At 35.8% G+C, this 22732-nt stretch overlaps 1 protein-coding gene and 2 pseudogenes across 1 annotated transcript; 2 read left to right on the top strand and 1 right to left on the bottom strand.

Annotated features, from left to right (window-relative positions):
• Nucleotides 1–240: 240 nt before the first annotated feature.
• Nucleotides 241–1090, bottom strand: LOC114296229 (17.8 kDa class I heat shock protein). Its single transcript, XM_028240517.2, has one exon. The coding sequence runs from the start codon at nucleotides 882–884 to the stop codon at nucleotides 414–416; it is 471 nt and encodes a 156-aa protein (XP_028096318.2). The 5' UTR covers nucleotides 885–1090; the 3' UTR covers nucleotides 241–413.
• Nucleotides 1091–9222: 8132 nt separating this feature from the next.
• On the top strand, nucleotides 9223–12524 carry LOC114296222 (18.1 kDa class I heat shock protein-like; annotated as a pseudogene).
• Nucleotides 12525–14493: 1969 nt separating this feature from the next.
• LOC114296225 (uncharacterized) lies at nucleotides 14494–19467 on the top strand (annotated as a pseudogene).
• The last annotated feature ends 3265 nt before the right edge of the window (nucleotides 19468–22732 follow it).

Below are 22732 nucleotides of genomic sequence, written 5' to 3'. Positions count from 1 at the left end.
ATATTATATAAAAAAGGAAAAACAACTATTCATAAAATTGAGACATGTCCACACCATTGACAAATCAAGCATAAACCATGATATAGTTGCAGTAAAAACTGAAAAAACTAGTGTAAATCCTTATTCATTAAATCAACACACACACACACACACACAAAAAAAAAAGAAAAAAAAGGTAAAATCTGGGTAGCAAAGAACAGTGGCTTTTAACTCAGCCAGAGATCTCAATAGACTTATCCGTTTGGGAATGGTTAATTTGGCTATTTTAGCCATAAAAAGTAAAATATCGCATTCAACCCATAATCATTACACTCTTCTCTCACAAAAAAAAGTCAAAAAAGCCAAAAAATCAAAAAGTCCTTCCCAAATTAGACTTTTTAGCCCAGATTAAAATAGCCAAAAAAGTCAAAAAGTCAACAAGTCAACCCACTTCCCAAACCAACCTTAACCTCAGGCTTTTTCACTTCTTTGGGCACAGTCATAGTCAGAACACCGTTCTCCATCGTAGCCTTGACCTGATCGACCTTTGCATTTTCCAGCAACCTGAAGCGGCGTCGGAACTTGACGCTGCTGCGCTCGATGCAGTGCCACTTGTCGTTCTTCTCCTCGTGCTTTTTGCTCCTCTCCCCGCTGATCTGCAAAACTCTTCCTTCTTCAACTTCCACCTTCACTTCTTCCTTCTTCATCCCTGGAAGATCGGCTTTGAAGATGTTAGCTTCTGGAGTCTCTTTCCAGTCAATGCGAGTGTTGGCAAAGGCGGAGGTCTTGCGGGCAGAGTTGGGGACGTTGGCGAGAGTGGTGGAGAAGGGGTCCCAGATGTCGAGAGAGAATGGGTCGAAGATGTTGCTTCGTCGGCCTCCGAAGATGCTTGGAATCATCGCCATTTTTGATAATTATTTTTTCTTCAAGTGAAGAATCAGTTATCGAGATTGAGAAGATTGATTATATCAGAACTTTGTATGCTAAGATTGAGTTCAATTTTGGTTCGGTTCGATTGAAGAGTTGAGGAGGAGCAAGGGAATTATATAGGAGGAAGAGGATGAGTCTAGTAATTTCTGGAGAAGAGTTCTCTGTAACTTTCTACAACCTTCCACAACTAGTCTCTCTCCTGATTTCTGTAACCAATTGCAAAAACATTGGGCCCACCTTACCTCTATTAAATGGGTATACTTTCATGCCAAAGGGAAGAGAAAACTCTCACCCTCTCCCTCTCACTAAATAGAAAAAGAGAAAAAATTTATTTCTAAAAAGAAAAATCTTAAAAAGTTTCGCAATTTAGAAAGTTCACCCAACCTCAAAAAAAAAAAAAAGAAAAAAAAAAGTAATGGACAAAAGAAAAAGTGGCAAACAACATGCTTCCCACACTCACAATTTACCAAAAATGTGTTTGAATAGTTTGCTCAGTTTTTTAGTACAAATTCTAGTTGGTTCAATAATGTCCTAGGCAAGTGAATTTTTGATTTTTTTGAGTTAAAATTTATAAAAAATAAAATATACTAAAATATTTAATAAGATAAAATGTTACATTAAATCTATAATTATTTTACTTTTTCTCTCATAAACATCACATTCAATCACAAAAAAATCAAATATTCTTTCCAAATACAAAAATTTTAATATATTAAAATAATCAAAAATTAAAATAACTTACTAAAATAACAACTTCTCAAACGAGGCCAATTGCAAATTGCAATTAGTAATTCAATAATTAAAGATGATTAAATCAATTCGATTTTTTGATTAAGATTCTATCTCGCCTACTAAAATATATTGACACGTATATTTCTATTCATGGAATTTGTTGTTCTGCTATGAGGGCGGATACTTATTTATTTTTCAAAAATGCTTTAGACCACTAATTAGTGGTGGCTCTACTAGTGTGGTAGTGGGTCCCACCCACTGCCACAGTGTATTTGTGCCTTGTTTTTTTTTTTTTTTTTTTTCAATTGCCACCTCACTAGTGGCAGGATTAGTGATGGCAAATTAGTGGTCTATAGCATTGCTCTTTATTTTTTTTCACATAACCAATATGTTCATGGAATCAGAATAATTAGTTGGATTCGATTTTGGACTAAACAAAATTAGCAATAGTTTTTGATAATATAATTTTGTTTTGGGTTGGGCATCAATAGCATTGGGCCTAATCAAAACTTGAGATCCTACTAACAGGCTTAAAGCCAATTAGGAGGCTCAAGAATATAATCGAATCTTATAGGATTCTCTGTATCCTTCCTACCTCATCTGCTAAGCATGCTCTCTCTCTCTCTCTCTCTCTTTCTCTCTCTATGTATATATACTCTGCTCATTTGCTTCCACTTAGGAATGGCAACGAGGCGGGTCCGGGAATCGCACTCCCCATCTCCGATCCCTAATGGTAAACATCTTCCCGGCCCCGGCCCCGGCCCCGACCCCGGCCTCGATCCCTGACGGGGAACCTATCACCATCCCCGTCCCTGCCCCCTAACGGGGAGCGGGTTTCCCCGATCTCGAAAATTCCCCGGACCAAAAAAAAAAAAAAAACAAAACCCAAACAACGGCAGCAACAATTCAACATCCTCAACATCATCAACAACAAACATTATTAACATCCGATCAAAAAAAAAAAAAACAAACAAACATCATCAGCATCATCGACCAACATCAACAACAACATCATCAACATCACAGTTTGTATTAATAACATCATCAATAGTTTATATTAGATCTAAGTAGAGAGAGAGAGAGAGAGAGAGAGATCTGCTCAGATCGACTCTGGCATCGTGGCACAGAGACAGATCGATTCGATGCTCTGGTATCACGGCAAAGAGAGAGATCAGATTCGGTGCTCTGGCATCGTGGCATCACGGCGGCGACTCTGATTCGGTGCTCTCTCTGAGTGAGTGAAAGAGAGAGAGAGAGAGAGAGAGAGAGAAAGATCAGAGACGGTGAGGAAGAGAGAGATCAGAGGTGAAGAAGAAAGAGAGAGAAGATATGAAATGAAAAAATGAAATGAATGAGAGAGAGAGAAACTAATCAAAAAGTATATATATATATATATACGTACTAGTTCGGGAACAAACGAGGCTGGGGTCGGGCTTGGACACTGTAGACACCCCATTTTTGACCGTCCTCAAGACTTGGACATCATTGTTTGAACACTCGATGATCATCTATGTTCGTGTTCGTCTTGAGTTCTTGGAGGTCTCGGTCGCGCGCCTTGCTTCAATATCTCTCGACTTATTTGTTTTGTGCTTGGTTGGACTAAGGACTTGTGGTCTTTGTACCTGAGGGCGGGAAATGGCTTGTTGGCTATCCCCACACATCACCAGCCATGGCCTGAGGCCACCGGCCCTGTTTTATTGCTATCGGTCAAAAGTGATGGCCGGTCGGCAATGTATTTAGTCGGCCGGCCCTTTGTGTTGGTCGATCGGCCTTTTCTGCTGGCTGAACCCTGTTCATCTACTTTATGCAGATATTTAGTGCCAGGTGGCACAGACCCTGCCCTCCATACATGTGTATGGAGGATTTGCACCCTTTGTTTTAGCTTCTTGAGGAAGCTTGAACCTTTTGAACCCTTATTTTAAGCTTCTTGAGGAAGCTTGAACCTTTTGAACCTTTGTTTTAGCTTCTTGAGGAAGCTTGAACCGTTTGAACCTTTTTAGCTTCTCCAAGAAGCTTGAACCTCTTTAGCTTCTCCAAGAGGCTTGAACCTCTTGATTCTCTATAAGAGAGGGCCTCCCTCTCCTTTAGAGAGGTTCCAAAAATTTGTTTAAGGCAAGAAGCATATATCTCTCTTTGTCTCTATAATTTAGGCTTAGAAAGTGTTTGTTCTTGGCCTTTAGCACCACACCTCATAGCCATATACCTCCACCATTGACCTAAGGTTCTTGGAGGGTCTTGAAAGGTCTCAAAGAGCTAGTTTTTGGTCCAAGAAGCTGCTGGTCTTGTTGAGCTTCAAGAGTAATCTCTTTTCCCTCTTTATTCCCCATTTTTGCACAAGCTTTTAGCCTATCTTGCATGCTGTTTTGAGCTTAGTGTATAACTGATAAAAGTTCTGTTTTTGCATGCTTTTGAAGTTTGTTTAAGATCACTTTTGTGTTTGGGGTTGTTTCTCCCCTCCTAGGCCTTGTTTGGCCTCATTTTTGTGCCTTTTTTGTGAGCTCCGGGACCACCTTGTATTGGTCTTCTCATCACTGTGTTTTGAGGTTCTAAGAAGGAGAGGGTCATCCCCTCTCCTTATTGTCTTCAATACTTGCCATATTTGCCTTATATGTGAGCACCTTTGTTAAGTTCATGTTGGCCATGTCTTAGCTGGTATTTGTGGCTATTTTTCTGTCATATGCCACTGTTTTTGCCTATCTTGGTCAATCCATGCTTGGTTTATACACTTGTAGTGTAAATTTTGCAAACTAGTCTTGTTTGCTTCATGTTTGAGCATGTCCTTCTAGCTCATGTTGGCCTCATTTCAGTGGGTTTTTGGTCATATTTTGGCATGCCATGAATATATTTTTGGCTGGTTTGGTGGTCCCTCACATGCTTCATAGGCTTGTAGTGTAACTCATGCTTACTAGCTTACATTGCATGTTGTTTTGGCCCTCCATTCTAGCACATTTTGACCTTTCTCTAAACTAATTTTGTTCATGATTTGGGCTGCCTCAGCTCTGTTTTGTGGCCTCATGGTCAAAAAATGCTTGCCATGCATACTTGTTGTGTAATAGCATTGACTATCTTTGAGTTTTGAGCACTTTTGCATGCCTAACTTGAAGTATTTGCATGTGTTGGCATCATTGAGCATGATATTTCAGAGCTTATAAGGGTGCTACACTTCCATATTTTTCATGTTTTAAGTGCTCCTTAGAGTTGTGCTTGTATGCCCCATTTATGAGCCATTGCATGAGCTTCATGTAAATGCATTCCGAGCCACCATCCCAACACATTTTGCCACTGATTTTGGTCTGCATAGGGACTGTTTGGGGTTGGTTTCATCATTTGAGCACCGCTTTGCATGTCTATAGTGTATTGCATTTCACTAGCTTTGGTGTTTAAGTCTTTAATAATGCATTACATGAGTGTTTGCATGCTTCAGAGTCATTTTTGGAGTCATTTAGTATGCCATTTCAGAGCTGGAATGTATGCCATTGTATGCCATGTTTCATCTTTGCCATGCTCTTGGGGAGTTGCATCTTGTGCTTTAGGCTCGGGACCATTGCATTGTGCATGTTTGCATGAGTTTCAGTGCCTTGTTTTCATCATCTTGGCCACTGATTTTGGCATGCTTGAGAGCTACCCATGTTAGTATAAGTCCATCTCACCATGTTGTTGCATGCTTGTTTCATTTTGCATGTTGTTGCATGCTATGCATGTCCACATGTTTAGGTTGTATACCTATTGCATATTGCTTGTTAACATGCGCATGTTGCATTAGATTTGTTGCACACTTGGGTTATTTACATGTTTGCTTGCTTGCCTAGGTTGCATTGCATTGTGTGTGCATCCCTTGCCTCTTGATCAATCATGATAGAGGTTGGGGCCCTTTATGTATTTTGTGCATTTCATTCCATATTGAGTTGCACACTTTGTCACGACCCGCTCCCCGTACCCAAAGGTTAAGCATCGTGATGGCCAGTAACTGAAGTTATCTACGGCCAATTGATAAACAAATTGATAAACGCAAGTAGAAGAAATATTTAAATAAGGGTACCAAAATAATCATTGGAGCTTCTATTTTTATTACAAAATATATTGACCAAAAAGGCCGATATTTACATATAAATAATATCATAAAAATACTGTGTGTGTCTATTCCGCAACCCGATTTTCCAAAAAGTTATTTATGAAGTGCATTGATTCTTGAAAATTGGTAAACAACTGTAAGCACATGGCAGAGTGAGAAATATTATACCAAGAGCATAAGGGACACGAAATAACCATGGATAGTTATATAGCCAAAACATTTACATAAACAAATCATTTGAGTAGCAGAAATCATTTAAATAGCAGAAACTGAAATACAGATATTATATAAATAGATAACTATAACCACGGTACAGAACAAAGGTCACAGAAGTGACAGTCAGAACAAAGGTACGGATTCAAGAGGTGGTCCACAATAGTGTAGCACTTAGCTCCGCACAACACTTTGGTCCGCACAGAACAGAGGTCAATGGATTCATGACAAACAGAGGACCACAAAGTGGTCAAACAGAAGCCAATGGTTATTTAAGTCCCCCAAGGCGTGGGACTCCCGTGGTGGTACTTACAAAACATAATTGTTTATAAGGTCATAGTCAAATATTCTTTAAAATATAAACAAACAAATCCATAGATTTCCTTTTTAGCAAATAGGGTTCAGAAGATAAACCACGTAACTGAAACCTTTATAAAACATAACTTTTATTAAAAGCATAACTTGTATAAAACAGATTTTGGTAAGTTAAAACATACGTAAAATACATTTTGGTGACTCAAGATATAATATAACTCACCTTAACTTTAATAACTTACTCTTTCTTTCCACTATCAAAAATCCTTTTAACTTTCAACAGCGCTGCATACCCCCAGTGGGGGTCGCGCCCCCAGTGACGTGGCGCGCCCCCACTGGCTGAAAACTTAAAAAAAAAAAAAAAAAAAACAGTTTTTTTTTTTACACCAATCCGGGGCCGACACCTCACTGGGGGTCGACCCCCAGTGGGGGTATGAAGCATAAATCTTTAACTTTTGCCATTTTTCCCTTCCTTTCCTTCCTTCATTCCTTTCTTCTTTTCTCTCTCTTTTCTTCTTTCTTTCTTTCCTTTATTTTCTTCCTTTTCCTTTCTTTCCTTCTTCTCCCTTTTCCTTCGGCCGAGATCAGCGCCTCCTATTTATAAGGAGGTCAGGCCATTGGTTGGCCAACACGTGGCCAGGCCATAATATCCATCGGATTCGTTAATAAATTTATAGATTCATTCTTATCCTTAATAAATATTTAAGATAATTACTCTTTGACCCAATATTTTAATATAATTATATAAATTAATTAATTCCTAATTAAATTACACTTTATCGTATATCAACATAAAATTAATTATTTATTTTACTACCACACCCATTATTATTATTATTATTATTATTATTATTATTATTATTATTATTATTATTATTATTATTATTATTTATATTTTGACCCCTAAACTTCTACTAATTATATTATTTTACAAAATTACGCATAATAATATATAATAAATTATATATTTTCCGAGCTGAGATTAAATAATATTAGTATAAATTCTACAGAATAATTAAAAATCTAGGTTGTTACACACTTGGCTTCTTTGGCCATCATGCGTTGAAATGCGTGATTGGTGGCCCGAGGGTCGAGAACCATGCTCCTCTAAGTCTCAAACATGCTGAGGAGGGTGGTGGTGCATAAATTGCTTTGAAAATGCATTGCCATGTCTTGTCTGTCCTCTGTTGCAGCAAACAAGTATTCTGCAGGAAGAAATGGCCGGTCGGCAACTTTCAGTGCCGGCCGACTATCAATACCCAGCCGGTGATCTAATTTTTGGTCGATGACCATAATCCCATGGCCGGTGGTGCTCCCTCTTGGTCGGTGGTCTCCCACAGCTCTCAGGGAGTAGTCCAGAAGTAACCTTGAGACTTGTGCAGTCCTCAGAGGTGCAGAGCAGTGTAAACAGAGGCAACATGTGACATGGCGATGGATTTCCGAGCAGAGCCGAGCATGCGTGCATTTATCTCTCTTCCCGAGGTTGCTTTACCGCTTTATTAGCTTAGTTAATTTGCCTAATTAGTTAAGTGGTCTATAATAATTAATTAGCTAGAGTAGTTAATTATTTATTTGGATTGTACTACTCTTTCGGACCCTCTGAGAGAGGGCAATGTTGTAATAAGTGTGCGTGAGTGTGTGCATGTCTTCTAACCCCCACTTCTTTCTCCCTTTTACTTACCTGCTTTCAATGGTTAGTTTTAGGGCACGTTTCAATTAGCATACTTATGATAGCATGTTTGCATCATTCATCTGTATTGCATGCATCGGGCTCGGCGCATCATGCTAACTGCATTGTATTTCAATTCCAAGTTGAATATATGTATTGGATTGTCGCACCTCATATGCCATTCTTAGGATAGCCGAGCCTATCTTAGTTGCATTTTGCATGCGTTGCATTGGCCATCTTAACATGAACTAGGATCATGAGTGATTACTAACTAGTTTCTTGTTTTGGCTCGGAGTACACTGTAAGTGTTTATGCTTTAGCATTTTGCATGTGTGTAAGTGTTAACATGACAACATGCTTACCATGAGGCCATTTGCTTATGTGATATAACTGCCTGAATGCCTGTGGGTGAAGGTTGGATTACTTGAATTGGATCAATTCATTGAAATCCGTGTTTTAGCCTACTCGAGAGTGGCAAACCTCAAACTATTTTCCAAACAAAATGGATATGCGATGCTTTGTTCCAAATTAGGCGATCTAGTCTATACTTGTGTGTTGTGCACATCACATAATAAATTCTAGCTAATTAACCGGAATAAGAACACATATGTTTTTAAAACTCGATATTATGCTTAGTACAGGCCGATCTTCGGATCGGGCGAGCGGGGGTGCTCGTAGATGACCTTCCCCAATCGTACCCAAGTTCTCGAGCCGAGGCAACTTTAGTGATGACGGACACGTGGCCTTAGGCAACGAGTCAGGGTTTCCTAAATTTTCTAAAAATAAAACATTTAGGTGGCGACTCTGTATCTGGCAAAGCAGTCCATGTTTGACACTTCTTTCTAAAAATCTGTTTTTCAAAACGATTTGCCGGATTTGGACTCTTTGGTGATTTATCAATCTCACATCGCACATTGTGAGATCAAATTAAGAACCGTGACAATTTGAGTCCGAACTGTAGTGAGCCCAAATGAACAAAACGAGATTCCCTCCCGGGACGTTCGGGGATGTCTACAGACACTTACCACCGTCCCTGACCCGAAATTGATCGGGGATTGATTTTTGAATACCATCCCCATCCCATCGGGGGTATTTTTCGCGAAAAAATCGTTCAAATCGGGATGGGGGGATTGGGTCCCCGTCGGGTAAGTTTAAAATTGTCATCCCTACTTTCATTGCATCATTGAAAATCATTCTAAGTTTAAAATTGCCATCCCTACTTTCATTGCATCATTGAAAATCATTCAAAGCTTCGATAAACCTCTCAGATTCATCATTTGCCAATTTCTCAAACAATCAACCGATTTAGAAAATGGCGACGATTCCAAGGATCTTCGGCGACCGATGAAGCAATGCCTTCGATCCATTCTCTCTTGACATCTGGGATCCCATCGAGGGGTTACCCTTCAACAGCGCTCTCACCAACGCCCCCAACTTCGCCGCTCAAGAAACCTTTGCAATTGCAAATGCTCGAATCGATTGGAAAGAGACTCCAGAGGCTCACATCTTCAAGGTCGATCTTCTGGGGCTGAAGAAGAAAGAAGTAAAGGTGGAAGTTGAAGAAGGAAGAGTTTTGCAAATCAGCGGAGAGAGGAGCAAAGAGCATGAGGAGAAGAATGATAAATGGCACCACATCGAGCGTAGCAGCGGCAAGTTTCTACGCCGCTTCAGGTTGCCGGAAAATGCTAAGGTCGATCAGGTCAAAGCTACGATGGAGAACATTGTTCTGACTATGATTGTGCCCAAAAAAGATGTGACGACCTCAAAATGTTAATCGTAATTATAAGTGATTAATGATGTATTGAATTTTAATTATGACATGTGCCAAGTGATTAATTGTGAATTATCTAATTTGATTTGTTGTAAATATCTATTTAAATTGAGAAACTATATGTTGTGAGATTGCCTTTGAAATTGAAATTGACAGCCTTAATGGATTCAGAAATCGAAATTGAGTACATGGATATGTTAATGGGAATTTTTAGAGCCATTTGGAAAGTTTAATTGAAAATTTATTTCGTCTGATTCGTTAAGGTGTGTTTGGGTGGTTTAATTGCAACTTTACACTACAAATTGAAGGTTATAGAGGCTTCAGAAGCTAGAACGGATACATAATTATAATCAACATGATTTTTAAGACTTAATATGAAGTTTTACAAAAATCTGCTTCAGAATGAATTAATTTGATTATATTAATTTAATTATGTGTTTAAATTTAATTGTGATATTGTGAACATATGTGTATGGATATGAAAATTGAAAGCCTAAACGACATTCGAAATCAAAATTGGTTACATGAATAAATTATTTGGAATTTTTAGAACACTATGATAAGCTTAATTAGAATTGATTCAGTTTACTGAAACTATCTGTGATCAGATTGAGCCTTAATTGAAACTATTCTGAGTAAATTGAGTTTTATGATAACTTTGATTAATTGTATTTGCCCAAGATGTTGCATGATTAGTATCTAATTCAGCTCTATTCATGATTTAAAATTTGATTAAGTGTAGTAAGTGTTTGGGCATTTTGTGATGGTGAGTGTAGGAGATTAAATTCTAGTGGGTGTACTGAGATCTGGGTCTGTGTGTGTAGAGAAACCAGTGTGGGTGTGTGTATGTGACTACACGTGATGTGCAATTCAAATGGGAGAGTGTGTGTATATGATCTGATGCTTAGAATGAAGGTTTTATTCCTTTGGTTCATTGTGTTGAGAATATGGAGAGAAAGGGGGAGAGAACTCATCTAGAGAGAGAGAGCTCAAGATTTTGAAGAGGAAGAAGAAGGGAGCTAGGAAGAGACCATCTTATAATCTGAAATCAAGCTCTAGGTAAGTGTTTATTTATGAATTAGACTCATCATATCTTAAGGAAATTATGGAGTTAATGTAAGAGAGAGCTCATAGATGATGAATATGGAAGATTAGCTCACCTGCATGAACATTTATGTGTTCTAGTGTTGACTTCATGGAAGTAATTTGGTCTCTTGCATATGTTTTGTCATAGAAAATCAAGACATTGTTGAATTCCTTTATGCATGGATGATTTCATGAAGATTTATTTATATATTTTGCAATTCATGCATGGGTTTTCAAGATTGAAGGAAAATGTCATGGATTTTGAGGATTTAAATTTAATCAAGAAGATATCATGCATGAGTTTTCCAACTTGAAGAGGAAACCTCCATGAAGTCAAAGATTAAAGTTCAAGATTATGAATTTGATGTTTTAATTTAAGGGTTTGAACTCTTTTCATGGAATTTGAGTTTCAATTTAAAGTTATGAGTTTGTTGGAAGCTATCAATGGTAAATTCAACATGTTTATGGGAGGTTTTGGGCCTTGATTTGCTTGAACATGAAGTTGAAATTCCGAATTTATATGTTTATGAGTCTCTAATTCAGTAATTTAAACATGATTGAATAATTAATTTAATGTGTATGAGCCTAATTTAAGTTTAATTGTGTAATTAGTGAACTTAATAAGGGTTTGTATATGATTAGAGTCTTTATATTTAATTAGTTTGGTTAATACATGACTAAACATGTTTTAATTAGAGGTTAAAAGAAATTAATAATCTAATTAATTCATAATTCTTGTCATCCATATTTAAAAGCTTTAACTTTAAGTGAACTAAATATGTTTAAGATGATTGTGTATCGTGTTATGCATATTTGTGATTGTAGGTCACGAGTCAAGGACTGCTTGACCAACCGTTCTGGAAGTCCACTATGAGTAATGTTATTGTAAAGATATGTTCATATGAATTATGTTCCAAATGTGATTTGATAAGTTATGATTTCTGAAATGATATTTGTTTATGTGAACAAATGTCCTATGTTTGAAATCTATTATGGCATCCATAGATAGTCCCAAGTCATGGGGAACAGTATGTTAATGCGGGTCCATGACATATATGTGATTATGAGATCTCGTTAACCACTTCATTGTGGTGATATGTATTTAATCGGTATCCGGAACCGATTACTCTAGTCAGAAGACGATATGTGATATGTTCTGTGAGATGTACCATTATGTTATGTTTTGATATGAGACTTGTATGAATGATTGTGTCATTATTGGTTTTACGAATATGATAAATTTGGAATTCGTTCACTAACCCCTTTACTTTAATGTTATTCACTAGGCTTTAGTTCACTGTTTATATATATATATATATAGAGGTGAGCATTCTGGAGTACGAGTCTAGAAGGAGTCTTTAGCCGAGCTATCGTTTCGAAGCCTACCGCATGGTTTTGAGTGCCTCAGAGTTGAGGCTAGGCCTAGAAGGCCGTTGTCAAGCTTTTGATTGAAAAGCACACTTTTGTCATGTGCATATGTTATGTATAAGATGTTAAGTTATAAGTTATGTACTGAATATGGGTAAATTAACGTTTTTGTATGTAAATATTTGTTCATATAGATGCACAGCTCATTGAACCATTGGTGTTTTTGAAAATTGTTTCTGTTAGCCCCCATTATTTATGATTGTACAGGAAGGCCTTTAGTAATCTTAGATTACTCGCCGGTTACGACGCCAAACTTATAGGAGCGGGTTTGGATAAAGATAGAAGAAGTGAAAAAGCTTGAGATTAAGTCCATTGAGATCTGTGCTTGAATTGCACTACTGAGTTTTGGAGTGCTAGGCCTTGTTTGGTTTGCTTTTGAGAAATAAATTTTGGAGAAAACTTTTTATAATTTTAAATGGTTTAGTGATTTTAGAATTTTTTTTTCTAAAATCACTTTCCATTTCCTACTACTCTTCCCACTCAAAATTTTAATTGGTTTAGTGAATGAAAGTGAGCATTTTCCATCTAGTCTTCCCACTCAAAATGACTCATTCAAAATGCTTTTTTGTTTATTTTACTATAAATAGAGATAAGAGGGGAATGAATAAGGAAAAGGGAAATTATATCACGCAGAAAGTAAAATTTGAACTTAGGCATTACATTTGGTGAAAGAGTACCCTATCCACTCTTAATTTTGTCCAAAATTATTTGATATTGTAAATTTCAAAATTGTTTTAGCTTCTCTATGGTTATTTTTTAGATTTACATAATCTATATACACTTACAAAATATAAAATTTTATTTTTTTAAATTCACTAAATATAAAAAAATAAAAAATATAACATTTTTATTTTTTTATATATATTTATTATTTTTAAAATTTTATTTATAGATATTTATATTTTAAATATATTTAAATTAAATTTATCTATAAAAATAAAATAAATTGACAAAAATACATTAAAAGTCCAATAAAGATAATAAATCAAGTAACACATAAAAATTTAGGAACTCAAAAGCTATTTTAAAAAACCCAAAATCAAAAAAAGTCTTGGATGGGTATATGTTTGCTTGTATTTTCATTTTTATTTGCTATTATTATTTTTTTAAAATAAATAAATTTTTTTTCGCAAACTGTTTTGAAATTATTTTTTATTTTTGTTTTCAAAACTCAAACACCAAAAATGAAAAACCCCAAAACGGTTCAAACCTTGTCATTATTAAACAACTCTCTTCGGGTCAATCATCTGGGCCACAACCCATATGGTTAGAAAGAGAAACTTTTCAAGCTTGGATAAACAGTACCTCAGGTCAGAAGTGTTGGTTCAAATTCTGCATATGTGCGAATTTATGACTTACCGCTACATACTTAAATGATACTGCTATGTGGCAAACAACTAAGAGCATCTCCAATGGAACTGCCAAATGAACTACCAAAATTATAATTTGGCAAGAGTGACGAAGAATGGGTCTTTAATGGCCTGCTATTCTTCTTCCCAAATATAACAGATGTCATTTCTATTGTTAAATTTGACAGGAAGAATAACATGTGCCAAACATGTCACATCATCAAAGATCGATAGATTTTTTGGCTCCAAATCAGTAGAAAAAACAGAATGCATTCACCAAGAAAACCTCCCAAAATCTTTGATTTTTTTTTTCATGCAAAATTCATAATTTTTTATCACAGAATGTTCACCATTTATAATTTGAGAAGGTATATTTTTATATAAAGATTATTACTGTTTATAATTTTTAATTTGTTCTTCAATCAAAACCCAAAATTTTTAAAATTTGTATTCTGCATTAAAAACCCAATTCCAAACAAAATCACTTATGCTGTGTTTGATTGGGGATTTAAAGAGGGATTTGGAAAGGAAAATGGAAAAGGTAAGTGAAATATGAATAAGCATGCCTATATTTCATATAATTGCACACACCTTTTACCTTTTTCCTTTTCTTTTCCAAATCCCTTCGTAAATCCCCAACCAAACATAGCGTTAGACAATCACAAATAAGCAAAAAAAACGAACAATTACTTGACAATGTAACAACAGATCAAAATACTAAATAATCATAGAGAATTGAGAAGGCACATATAAAGTGACTTGTTCGTCATCATCGTCACTGTCGGGTCGGGAAAGTGTTAAGATGGTCAAAGATATCCCAACATTTATGGGATAAGTTTGTATTGTGATTACTATAATATATTGTTGTAGTTAGCTGTAGTATTCAAATTCCTATTACATTTAGATTACGTAGAATAGATTAGCATGGTTGGAGGAATTCTATTGTATAAAAGTATACATTCTAATTCAATGAATTTAATTCAGAAGAAAAACATTCTATTCCTTTCTTTACATGGTATCAGAGCAGGGAAAAACAAGCACTCTGTTCTTTGCTCTCTTTCACTATTTCCCATCATCATGGCAAACGAGCAATCTTCGAATGGAGGCAAGCCCGATGCCACCAATCCATATTTCCTTCACCATTCCGATCATCCCGGCATGGTGCTTGTTTCCAAGCCGCTCAATGGGGATAATTATTCAACATGGTGTAGAGCCATGACCATCTCTTTGAATGCCAAATCCAAATTGGGTTTCATAGATGGAACTATCACAGCGCCAGATGCCAAGACCGAACCAAATGACTATGCATCATGGAAAAAATGCAACGATATGATCCTATCTTGGATTCTCAATTCACTCACACCAGATCTTACCGATAGCGTTATTTTTTCAAACGCTGCCCAGGAGGTATGGGAAGACCTTCAGGATCGCTTGTCTCAAAGCAATGCCCCACGTATTTTTCAGATTGAAAGGGACATCGCTTGTCTCACTCAAGATCAAATGACTGTTGCAGCTTACTACACCAGGCTTAAAAAATTGTGGGATGAACTGGGATCCTATAATGATACTGTTTGCTCTTGTGGGGCAGACCATAAATGACGTCGATTGATGCAATTTCTCATGGGACTCAATGAGTCTTATAGTGCAATCCGAGGGCAGGTCCTCTTAATGAATCCGCTTCCTGATGTTGCCACGGCTTACTCTTCTATTGTCCAAGAAGAGAAGCAACGAAGCCTAGGCACTGCACGTGAAATCACGGAGACCTCAGCTATGGTTGTTCGAAGGGATGAACCAGTAGCTCTGGCTCTTCGACATGGCCAAAGTTTTTCCTCTCGCTCCAACTCATCTAATCGAAAACCTTTGCATTGCTCTTACTGTGATCGAGACCATCATGTGCGAGACACATGTTGGAAATTGAATGGGTATCCCCCAGGACACCCAAAACATGCATCAAACAGGTCCAATCAAGGAGGCACTCATTCTAAACACAACAAAAATCATCAATCTTCGGTCAACAATGTCAAGGAGGGTCACAAGATGCCGGAAATACAGTCGGTGACCAATGGCTTATCTGATTTGCAAATCAAGCAAATATTATCTATTGTGCACGGTCAAAACACATCTCAATCTGCCACTCTTAAGGCTAATGCTGCCAGTGCTTCTTCAGGTTTGTCATAAGTGTTGTTGCACCTCCAACGATTAATTATCGATAGTGGTGCCACAGACCATATTACTTCTACTCCAGCTCTACTTGTCAACAGTAAAGAGAACACTCTTTTGCCACCCGTTGTCATGCCAAGTGGAGAACATGCTCCGATCACATCTACTGGAACTTTACCCTTGAATTCATTTATTTCTTTGAAAAATGTGCTTGGTGTTCCATCTTTTAAGGTAGATTTAATGTCTGTGAGTAAAATTGCAAGAGACCTCAACTGTTCCGTAACTTTTTCCCCTCATTGGTGTGTTTTGCAGGACTTGATGACAAGGAAGACGATTGGTTTGGTTGAACAACGAGATGGACTTTATTACTTGGTTGCGTTAGCATCGGAGCAGCCACACCATAACAATCAATCCACAACCGCCATTACTAGCCGTTCATCCTGCTCTCAAGGCAACGCCTCTACTGATTTGCGGCATCGCCGATTGGGGCATTTATCTTCCTCTAGATTAAATTTTGTGGCAAAAAATTTGTTACATTTTCCTTTCAAGTCTAATAATGGTGTGATATTTGTGCACTTGCCAAACAAAGTCGGCTTCCTTTTTTTCCTAGTTCAATTTCCTCTGTGAGACCTTTTAAATTAATTCATTGTGACATTTGGGGCCCTTACAGAATTGCTTCTCTTTCTGGTGCTAAATATTTTTTAACTATTGTGGATGACTATTCTAGATTCACATGGGTTTTTCTTATGCAGCACAAAAATGAAACCCAGCCTTTACTTACCAATTTTTTTACTTGGGTCCACACCCAATTCGATGCCTCTATCGTTACCATTCGGGTTGATAATGGTGGGGAATTCTTTTCTATGCGCGAATTTTATAAACAACAAGGCACAATTTATCAAACTTCTTGTACATCTACACCTCAACAAAACAGGGTGGTCGAGCGTAAACATCGCTATATCCTTGCGTCCGCTCGCGCCCTTCGTTTTCAAGCCCATCTCCCTTTATCTTTTTGGGCCAACTGTGTTTTCACTGCTGTCCATATAATTAATCGTTTGCCCACACCACTCCTTTCTCGCCAAACTCCTTTTGAACGGCTTTATGGCAAGATTCCTTCTTATTCTCATATTCGGGTTTTTGGGTGTCTTGCATATGCTACTGAAGTGCATGTTTCTCATAAATTCGCTCCACGTGCCAAACGTTGTATTTTTCCTGGTTATCCGGTTGGTCAAAAAGCTTACAAACTCTATGACCTTGCCACTCATCAGGTGTTCACTAGTCGCGATGTTGTTTTTCATGAAACTATATTTCCCTATGAGTCCCCTCCATCCTCTTCCCCAAATTCTGCCCCTGTCCTTCCTCTCTCGGTGCCTGATGCTACTCTTTCCCCACCGGACCCCATTCCTACCCCCGTCCCACCCATTCCAGTCCTCAACCCAGTCTCTTTCATTTCCCCTCCTAGCCCTGTTCTACCACCTTCCGCCAGTCCTTCTCCCCCACCAGCTTTACGTCGTTCTCAACGACATCTTGTTCCTTCTACGGCTTTACGCGATTATGTTTGCAACCAAGTGACGTCTCCCAACCAATTGTCGCCTTCGTCATCTCGTTCTACACCAGGTACACGCTATCCTCTTTGCAATTATATTTCTTATCATCGTTTTTCACCACCCTATCGCTCGTTTCTTGCTACTATCAGTCAAGATTTTGAGCCTACATCCTATGCCGAAGCCGCTCCTCATTCCCACTGATAAGCTGTCATGCAATCTGAATTGGCTGCTTTAGAGGCCAATCACACTTGGTCTCTCACTTCTCTCCCTCCTGGAAAGCAACCCATTGGTTGTCGTTGGGTTTATAAAATCAAACGTCACTCGGATGGTACTATTGAGCGTTACAAAGCTCGTTTGGTTACGAAAGGCTACACCCAGATGGAAGGTATCGATTACCATGACATTTTTTCTCCCACTGCCAAAATGATTACTGTTCATTGTTTATTAGCTTTGGCCGCTGCCCAGAATTGGTCTCTTCACCAACTTGATGTCCAAAATGCATTTCTTCATGGTGATCTCCATGAAGAAATTTATATGTCTTTGCCTCCTGGTCTTCCGCGACAGGGGGAGAACTTAGTGTGTCGCCTCACCAAGTCGTTATATGGCTTAAAGCAAGCTTCTCGTCAATGGTTTGCCAAGTTCTCTCAAGCTATTCAGGCTGCCAGTTTTGTTCAATCTAAAGCATATTACTCATTGTTCATGTGTCGGAAAGGCATATCCTTTACAGCTTTATTGATATATGTTGATGACATTCTTATTACGGGTAATGATCTCACAGCCATTTCTGCTCTTAAACAATTTTTGCATAGTCGTTTCCGAATTAAAGATTTGGGTGAATTAAAGTATTTTTTGGGCATTGAAGTCTCGCGGTCAAAGAAAGGTATTTCTATCTCACAACGAAAATACACTTTGGAAATTCTAAAGGATGGTGGTTTTTTGGGCGCTAAACCTATGAACTTTCCCATGGAGCAAAACATTAAGCTCTCAGATGAAGGTGAATTACCTCGAGATCCATCGCAATATAGGCGACTTGTTGGACGCCTAATTTATTTGACCATTACCCGGCCAGATATCACCTATTCGGTACATGTCTTAAGCAGATTCATGCATGCACCACGCAAGCCACATATGGAAGCTGCCTTGCGCGTTTTGCGTTATTTGAAAAGTAATCCAGGATAGGGTTTGTTCTTTCCTTCTCAGAACAATTTATCTTTGCAAGCCTTTTCTGACTCAGATTGGGCTGGTTGTCCAACTTCTCGTAGATCCACCACGGGTTATTGCGTTTTCTTGGGATCTTCTCTTATTTCATGGCGGACAAAAAGGCAGAAAACTGTGTCTCTCTCCTCAACAGAAGCTGAATATAGAGCCATGACGGGTACCTGCTGTGAATTATCTTGGCTGCGATCATTATTGAAAGATTTGAGAATATTACATCCGAAACCAGCATTGTTATATTGCGACAACAAAGCAGCTTTACACATAGCAGTCAATCCTGTTTTTCATGAAAGAACTAGACATATAGAGATGGATTGTCACTTTATTCGCGATAAAATACAAGACGGTTCGGTTGAGACCAAATATGTTGCTTCGGCAAATCAACTTGCGGATGTGTTCACCAAGCCATTGGGAAAGGAAGCTTTCTCAACTATGATACGCAAGTTGGGAGTTCTAGACATACACTCTCCAACTTGAGGGAGAGTGTTAAGATGGTCAAAGATATCCCAACTTTTATGGGATAAGTTTGTATTGTGATTACTATAATATATTGTTGTAGTTAGCTGTAGTATTCAGATTCCTATTACATTTAGATTACCTAGAATAGATTAGCATGATTGGAGGAATTCTATTGTATAAAAGTATACCTTCTAATTCAATGAATTTAATTCAGAAGAAAAACATTCTATTCCTTTCTTTACAGAGAGGGACCAAGACATGAAGATTGGAACGAACTAGTTCCTTTGGATCGACTCCTCCAAACAACGAACGATGAGGTCGATGAGGACGATGATGATGAGTCGGCAACATTGGGCTTGCTACTGCTCAATCCCATCTTAGTTTCTACTATAGATGAAGATGGAACACCGTGCACACACACAGAAAAAGAGAGAGAAGCTCTTAACAACACTGGTTTGGATGCAAGAGAGAGAGGGGATGTCTTGGAATGCATAAAGGAAATGCTTCTAGATGCTTCATCTCAACCATTGGATTGTGGTTAGGTGAATGGTGGCGATGGTGTCTAGGAAATGAAAAAGAGCCGCTGGGTAATGTCATTTATTTTGTAATATATTTTTTAATTCTGCAATGTCATTTTTCTGTCAAAGTAATTTTTATTATTTTTTTTAAGTATAATTTTTATTTTGCAATGTAATGTGGTGGTTCATATAATTTTAATGTAATTAATATATATATTTTTGAATTTTGTAATTGTATGTTTTTTTGGATGGGGTGAATTATATAAAAAAAAAAGATTCAATTTTTTTAATTTTCTTTTAATTTTTTATATTTGTCTAGTTGAGTACAATGTAAATATTTAATTTTTTCTAGAAAAAGTTCGAAAAAGGTCACAAAAGATAAAAATAAACATTAAAAAAATTACTAAAAAACTTATATCAAAATAACACCTAAAAATTAGAAGGAAAGTTGGTTGAAATTTACCAAAATGACATGTAACCATTGGAACACTATTGTTATAATTTAGCAATTTATTATTATTTATTGCCAAATTATAACAATATTTGCCATTAAAAATGCTCTGAGTGTGATCCCTGGAACCTCGGCTTCTTGTAGGGTCTAACTCAAAGAATTACTCTGTAGTTATGCCTAATAAACCAAAAAAGGATGATAAAAAAGCATAAATGCTGAAAATATCAATATTTATTAATAACCTCCAAAGATTTTCATTATTAGCATTTAGCAGGATCAATTCCAAACAGCTGGTTGATTTTTCTATTCCATTTAATTCTATGAAAAGGTGCAAAAAAGAGGAAGAAAATGGGTGGGTTTGGTTTGGTTTGGTTTGGTTTGATTTTGGGAAATAAATTTTCAAAAATTTTTTTAGAGAGAGAGTTTAGAATTTTTTTAGATTTGTTTGATTATATATTTTGAAAATAGTTTTGGAGTATGAGAGTTTAGGATGATTTGATATTTTTTTATAATTGAGTAGATGTATATGAGAGAAAACGTGATTGAGAACGAGAGAGGAGAGAGAAAAAGTAATTGATTAATGTATGAGAAAAAAAAATTAATTGACGTATGTGAGAAAAAAACTCCATTTTTTTTTCCATCGTCGGTCTTTCGAGACCCAGCCAATGAGGCCACCTTATTTTTTGTATTCAATGAGGCCACCTTGTTAGTATTCAAATTTAACTTATTATTAATTAATGGTTGTATTTTTCTTTTATTCAAATCTAATAGTTAAGATTAATTCCTTAATTTTATTTATACAGTAGAAAAATTTTATTGTATGTGTTTAGTTTGTGTGTTTTGAATTAAATTTTTTGAAAATTGATGTATTGTTTGGTTTATTTTTGAAAAAAAAATTTTGAAAAAAAATTTCTAAAATTTTGTGAGTGTTTGGGAAATTGCTATTTTTGTAGGTTGTTTTAGTTTTTGACTATTTTAGTAAGCTAAATTTTTTGTGTTTGGGAAGATGATTGAATTTTTTTGTAATTGGATGTGATGTTTGTGAGAGAAAAAGTGAAATGATTATGACTTTGATGTGACATTTTGTCTTATTGGCTATTTTAGCTTATTTTGTCTTTAGTACTATTTTAGCCAAAAAAGCTAAAAAATCTTCTTCCCAAACACCTTTCAGTGTGTTTGGTTTGAGTTTTTTGAAAACTGAGTTTTTTGGTTTTCGTATTTTTTTTGTTTTTAGTGAATATTTTTAAAATTTTAAACATTTTTTTTACTTTTTTAGATGCACTTACTTAGATGTATCTAAAAAATAAAAAATTTGTGAAAAAATATTTTTAAAAATTAATAAATACATAAAAATATAAAAAATGTACTGAATTCTTTTATTTTTTTGTGTTTTTGGTATTTAGTGAATTTTTAAAAGATTTTTTTCAATTTTTTCTTTTACTTTTTAGGTATATTTATGTTAGGTATGTCTAAAAATTAAAAAAATTGCTCAAAATATTAAAAAAAATCAGTAAAAACAAAAAAAAAACGAAAAATAAGAAAGTAAAATTTTCTGAAAAGTGTTTTTGAAAAATGATAACCAAGCAAGGTGTTTGGAATTTTTTTTCTTCTAAAATCATTTTCTCTCTCCTATATATCAATCAATCATTTTTTTCTCTCTCCTCTCTCATTCTTTATCACTTTTGGTCTTACTATCTACTTAATTATAATAAAATATCAAATCATCCCAAACTTTTATACTCTAAAACTATTTCTAAAATATACAACCAAACAAATTAAAAAAATTTCTAAAGTCTTTTCCCAATTTTTTTTTTTAAAAATTCATCTCCCAAAACCAAACCAAACACACCCTGAGTTTTTTGTTTTTGTATTTTTTTATTTGTAGTGAATATTTTTAAAATTTTAAGTATTTTTTTTTTTACTTTTTTAGATGCACCTTATTTAGATTAAAAAATAAAAAAATTTGTAAAAAAATATTTTAAAAATTAATAAATATATAAAAATATGAAAAATATACTGAATTCTCATTTTTTTATTATATATTTTTGGTATTTAGTAAATTTTAAAAAAAAATTCACAAAAATTATACTTTTATGTATATTTATGTTAAGTGTGTCTAAAAATTTAAAAAATTATTTAAAATATTAAAAAAATTCAATAAAAATAAAAAAAACACAAAAAAATAAGAAAATAGATTTTTTTAAAAAAATATTTTTGAAAAACCAAAAATAAGCAAAGTGATTGCTTCTAGAACTCTTGATTCTCATCATATGGGAAGGAAGTTGAACTTCCTTTCTCTGAACTTCTTTATTTCATAGGATTCGTTTGGAATGTGCATTAGTTTTTTAATTTTTGACTATTTTAATTTAGGGCTAAAAAGTTTTATTTGAGATAGACTTTTTTACTTTTTTGACTTTTGTAAGAAAAAAAAAATAATTATTATAATTTGAATATAACATTTTATCTTATTACTTTTTAACCTATTTTATCTTTTTGTGATTAAAATAACTAACAAGTCAAATTTTTTGATATGCTAAACGAAGGCATAATCGATTTCAAACTATCCTGAATAATAGTATGATAGTACAAAATATCTCATCCCCATAATACTACGTTTCTCATCAGACAAATCGACACAAAAATGGTGAAAAAATTATTCAATCCCTCAAGAGCATTACCCAGATCAATTATTGATCATCAATCCAATGCCTAAAGGAACCTGAATCCTCCATGCCCACGAATTAGGTTCGTTTGGTATATACTCTCTTAAAAGCACAACCTGCTAAACATTGTCAGAGCACTCTCTATTCCATTGTAATAATTCTTGAAACAAGTGGA

The sequence above is a fragment of the Camellia sinensis genome, chromosome 1, assembly GCF_055761805.1.
Source record: "Camellia sinensis isolate YWXY chromosome 1, ASM5576180v1, whole genome shotgun sequence".
In the NCBI taxonomy this organism is placed as follows: Eukaryota; Viridiplantae; Streptophyta; class Magnoliopsida; order Ericales; family Theaceae; genus Camellia; species Camellia sinensis.
The sequence above is the reverse complement of the archived record's forward strand: the minus strand, read 5'-3'. Positions and strand labels throughout refer to the sequence as shown.

Coding starts and splice junctions, on each gene's coding strand:
- LOC114296229 (XM_028240517.2), bottom strand. CDS start 884: ATGGCGATGATTCCAAGCATCTTCGGAGGCCGACGAAGCAACATCTTC.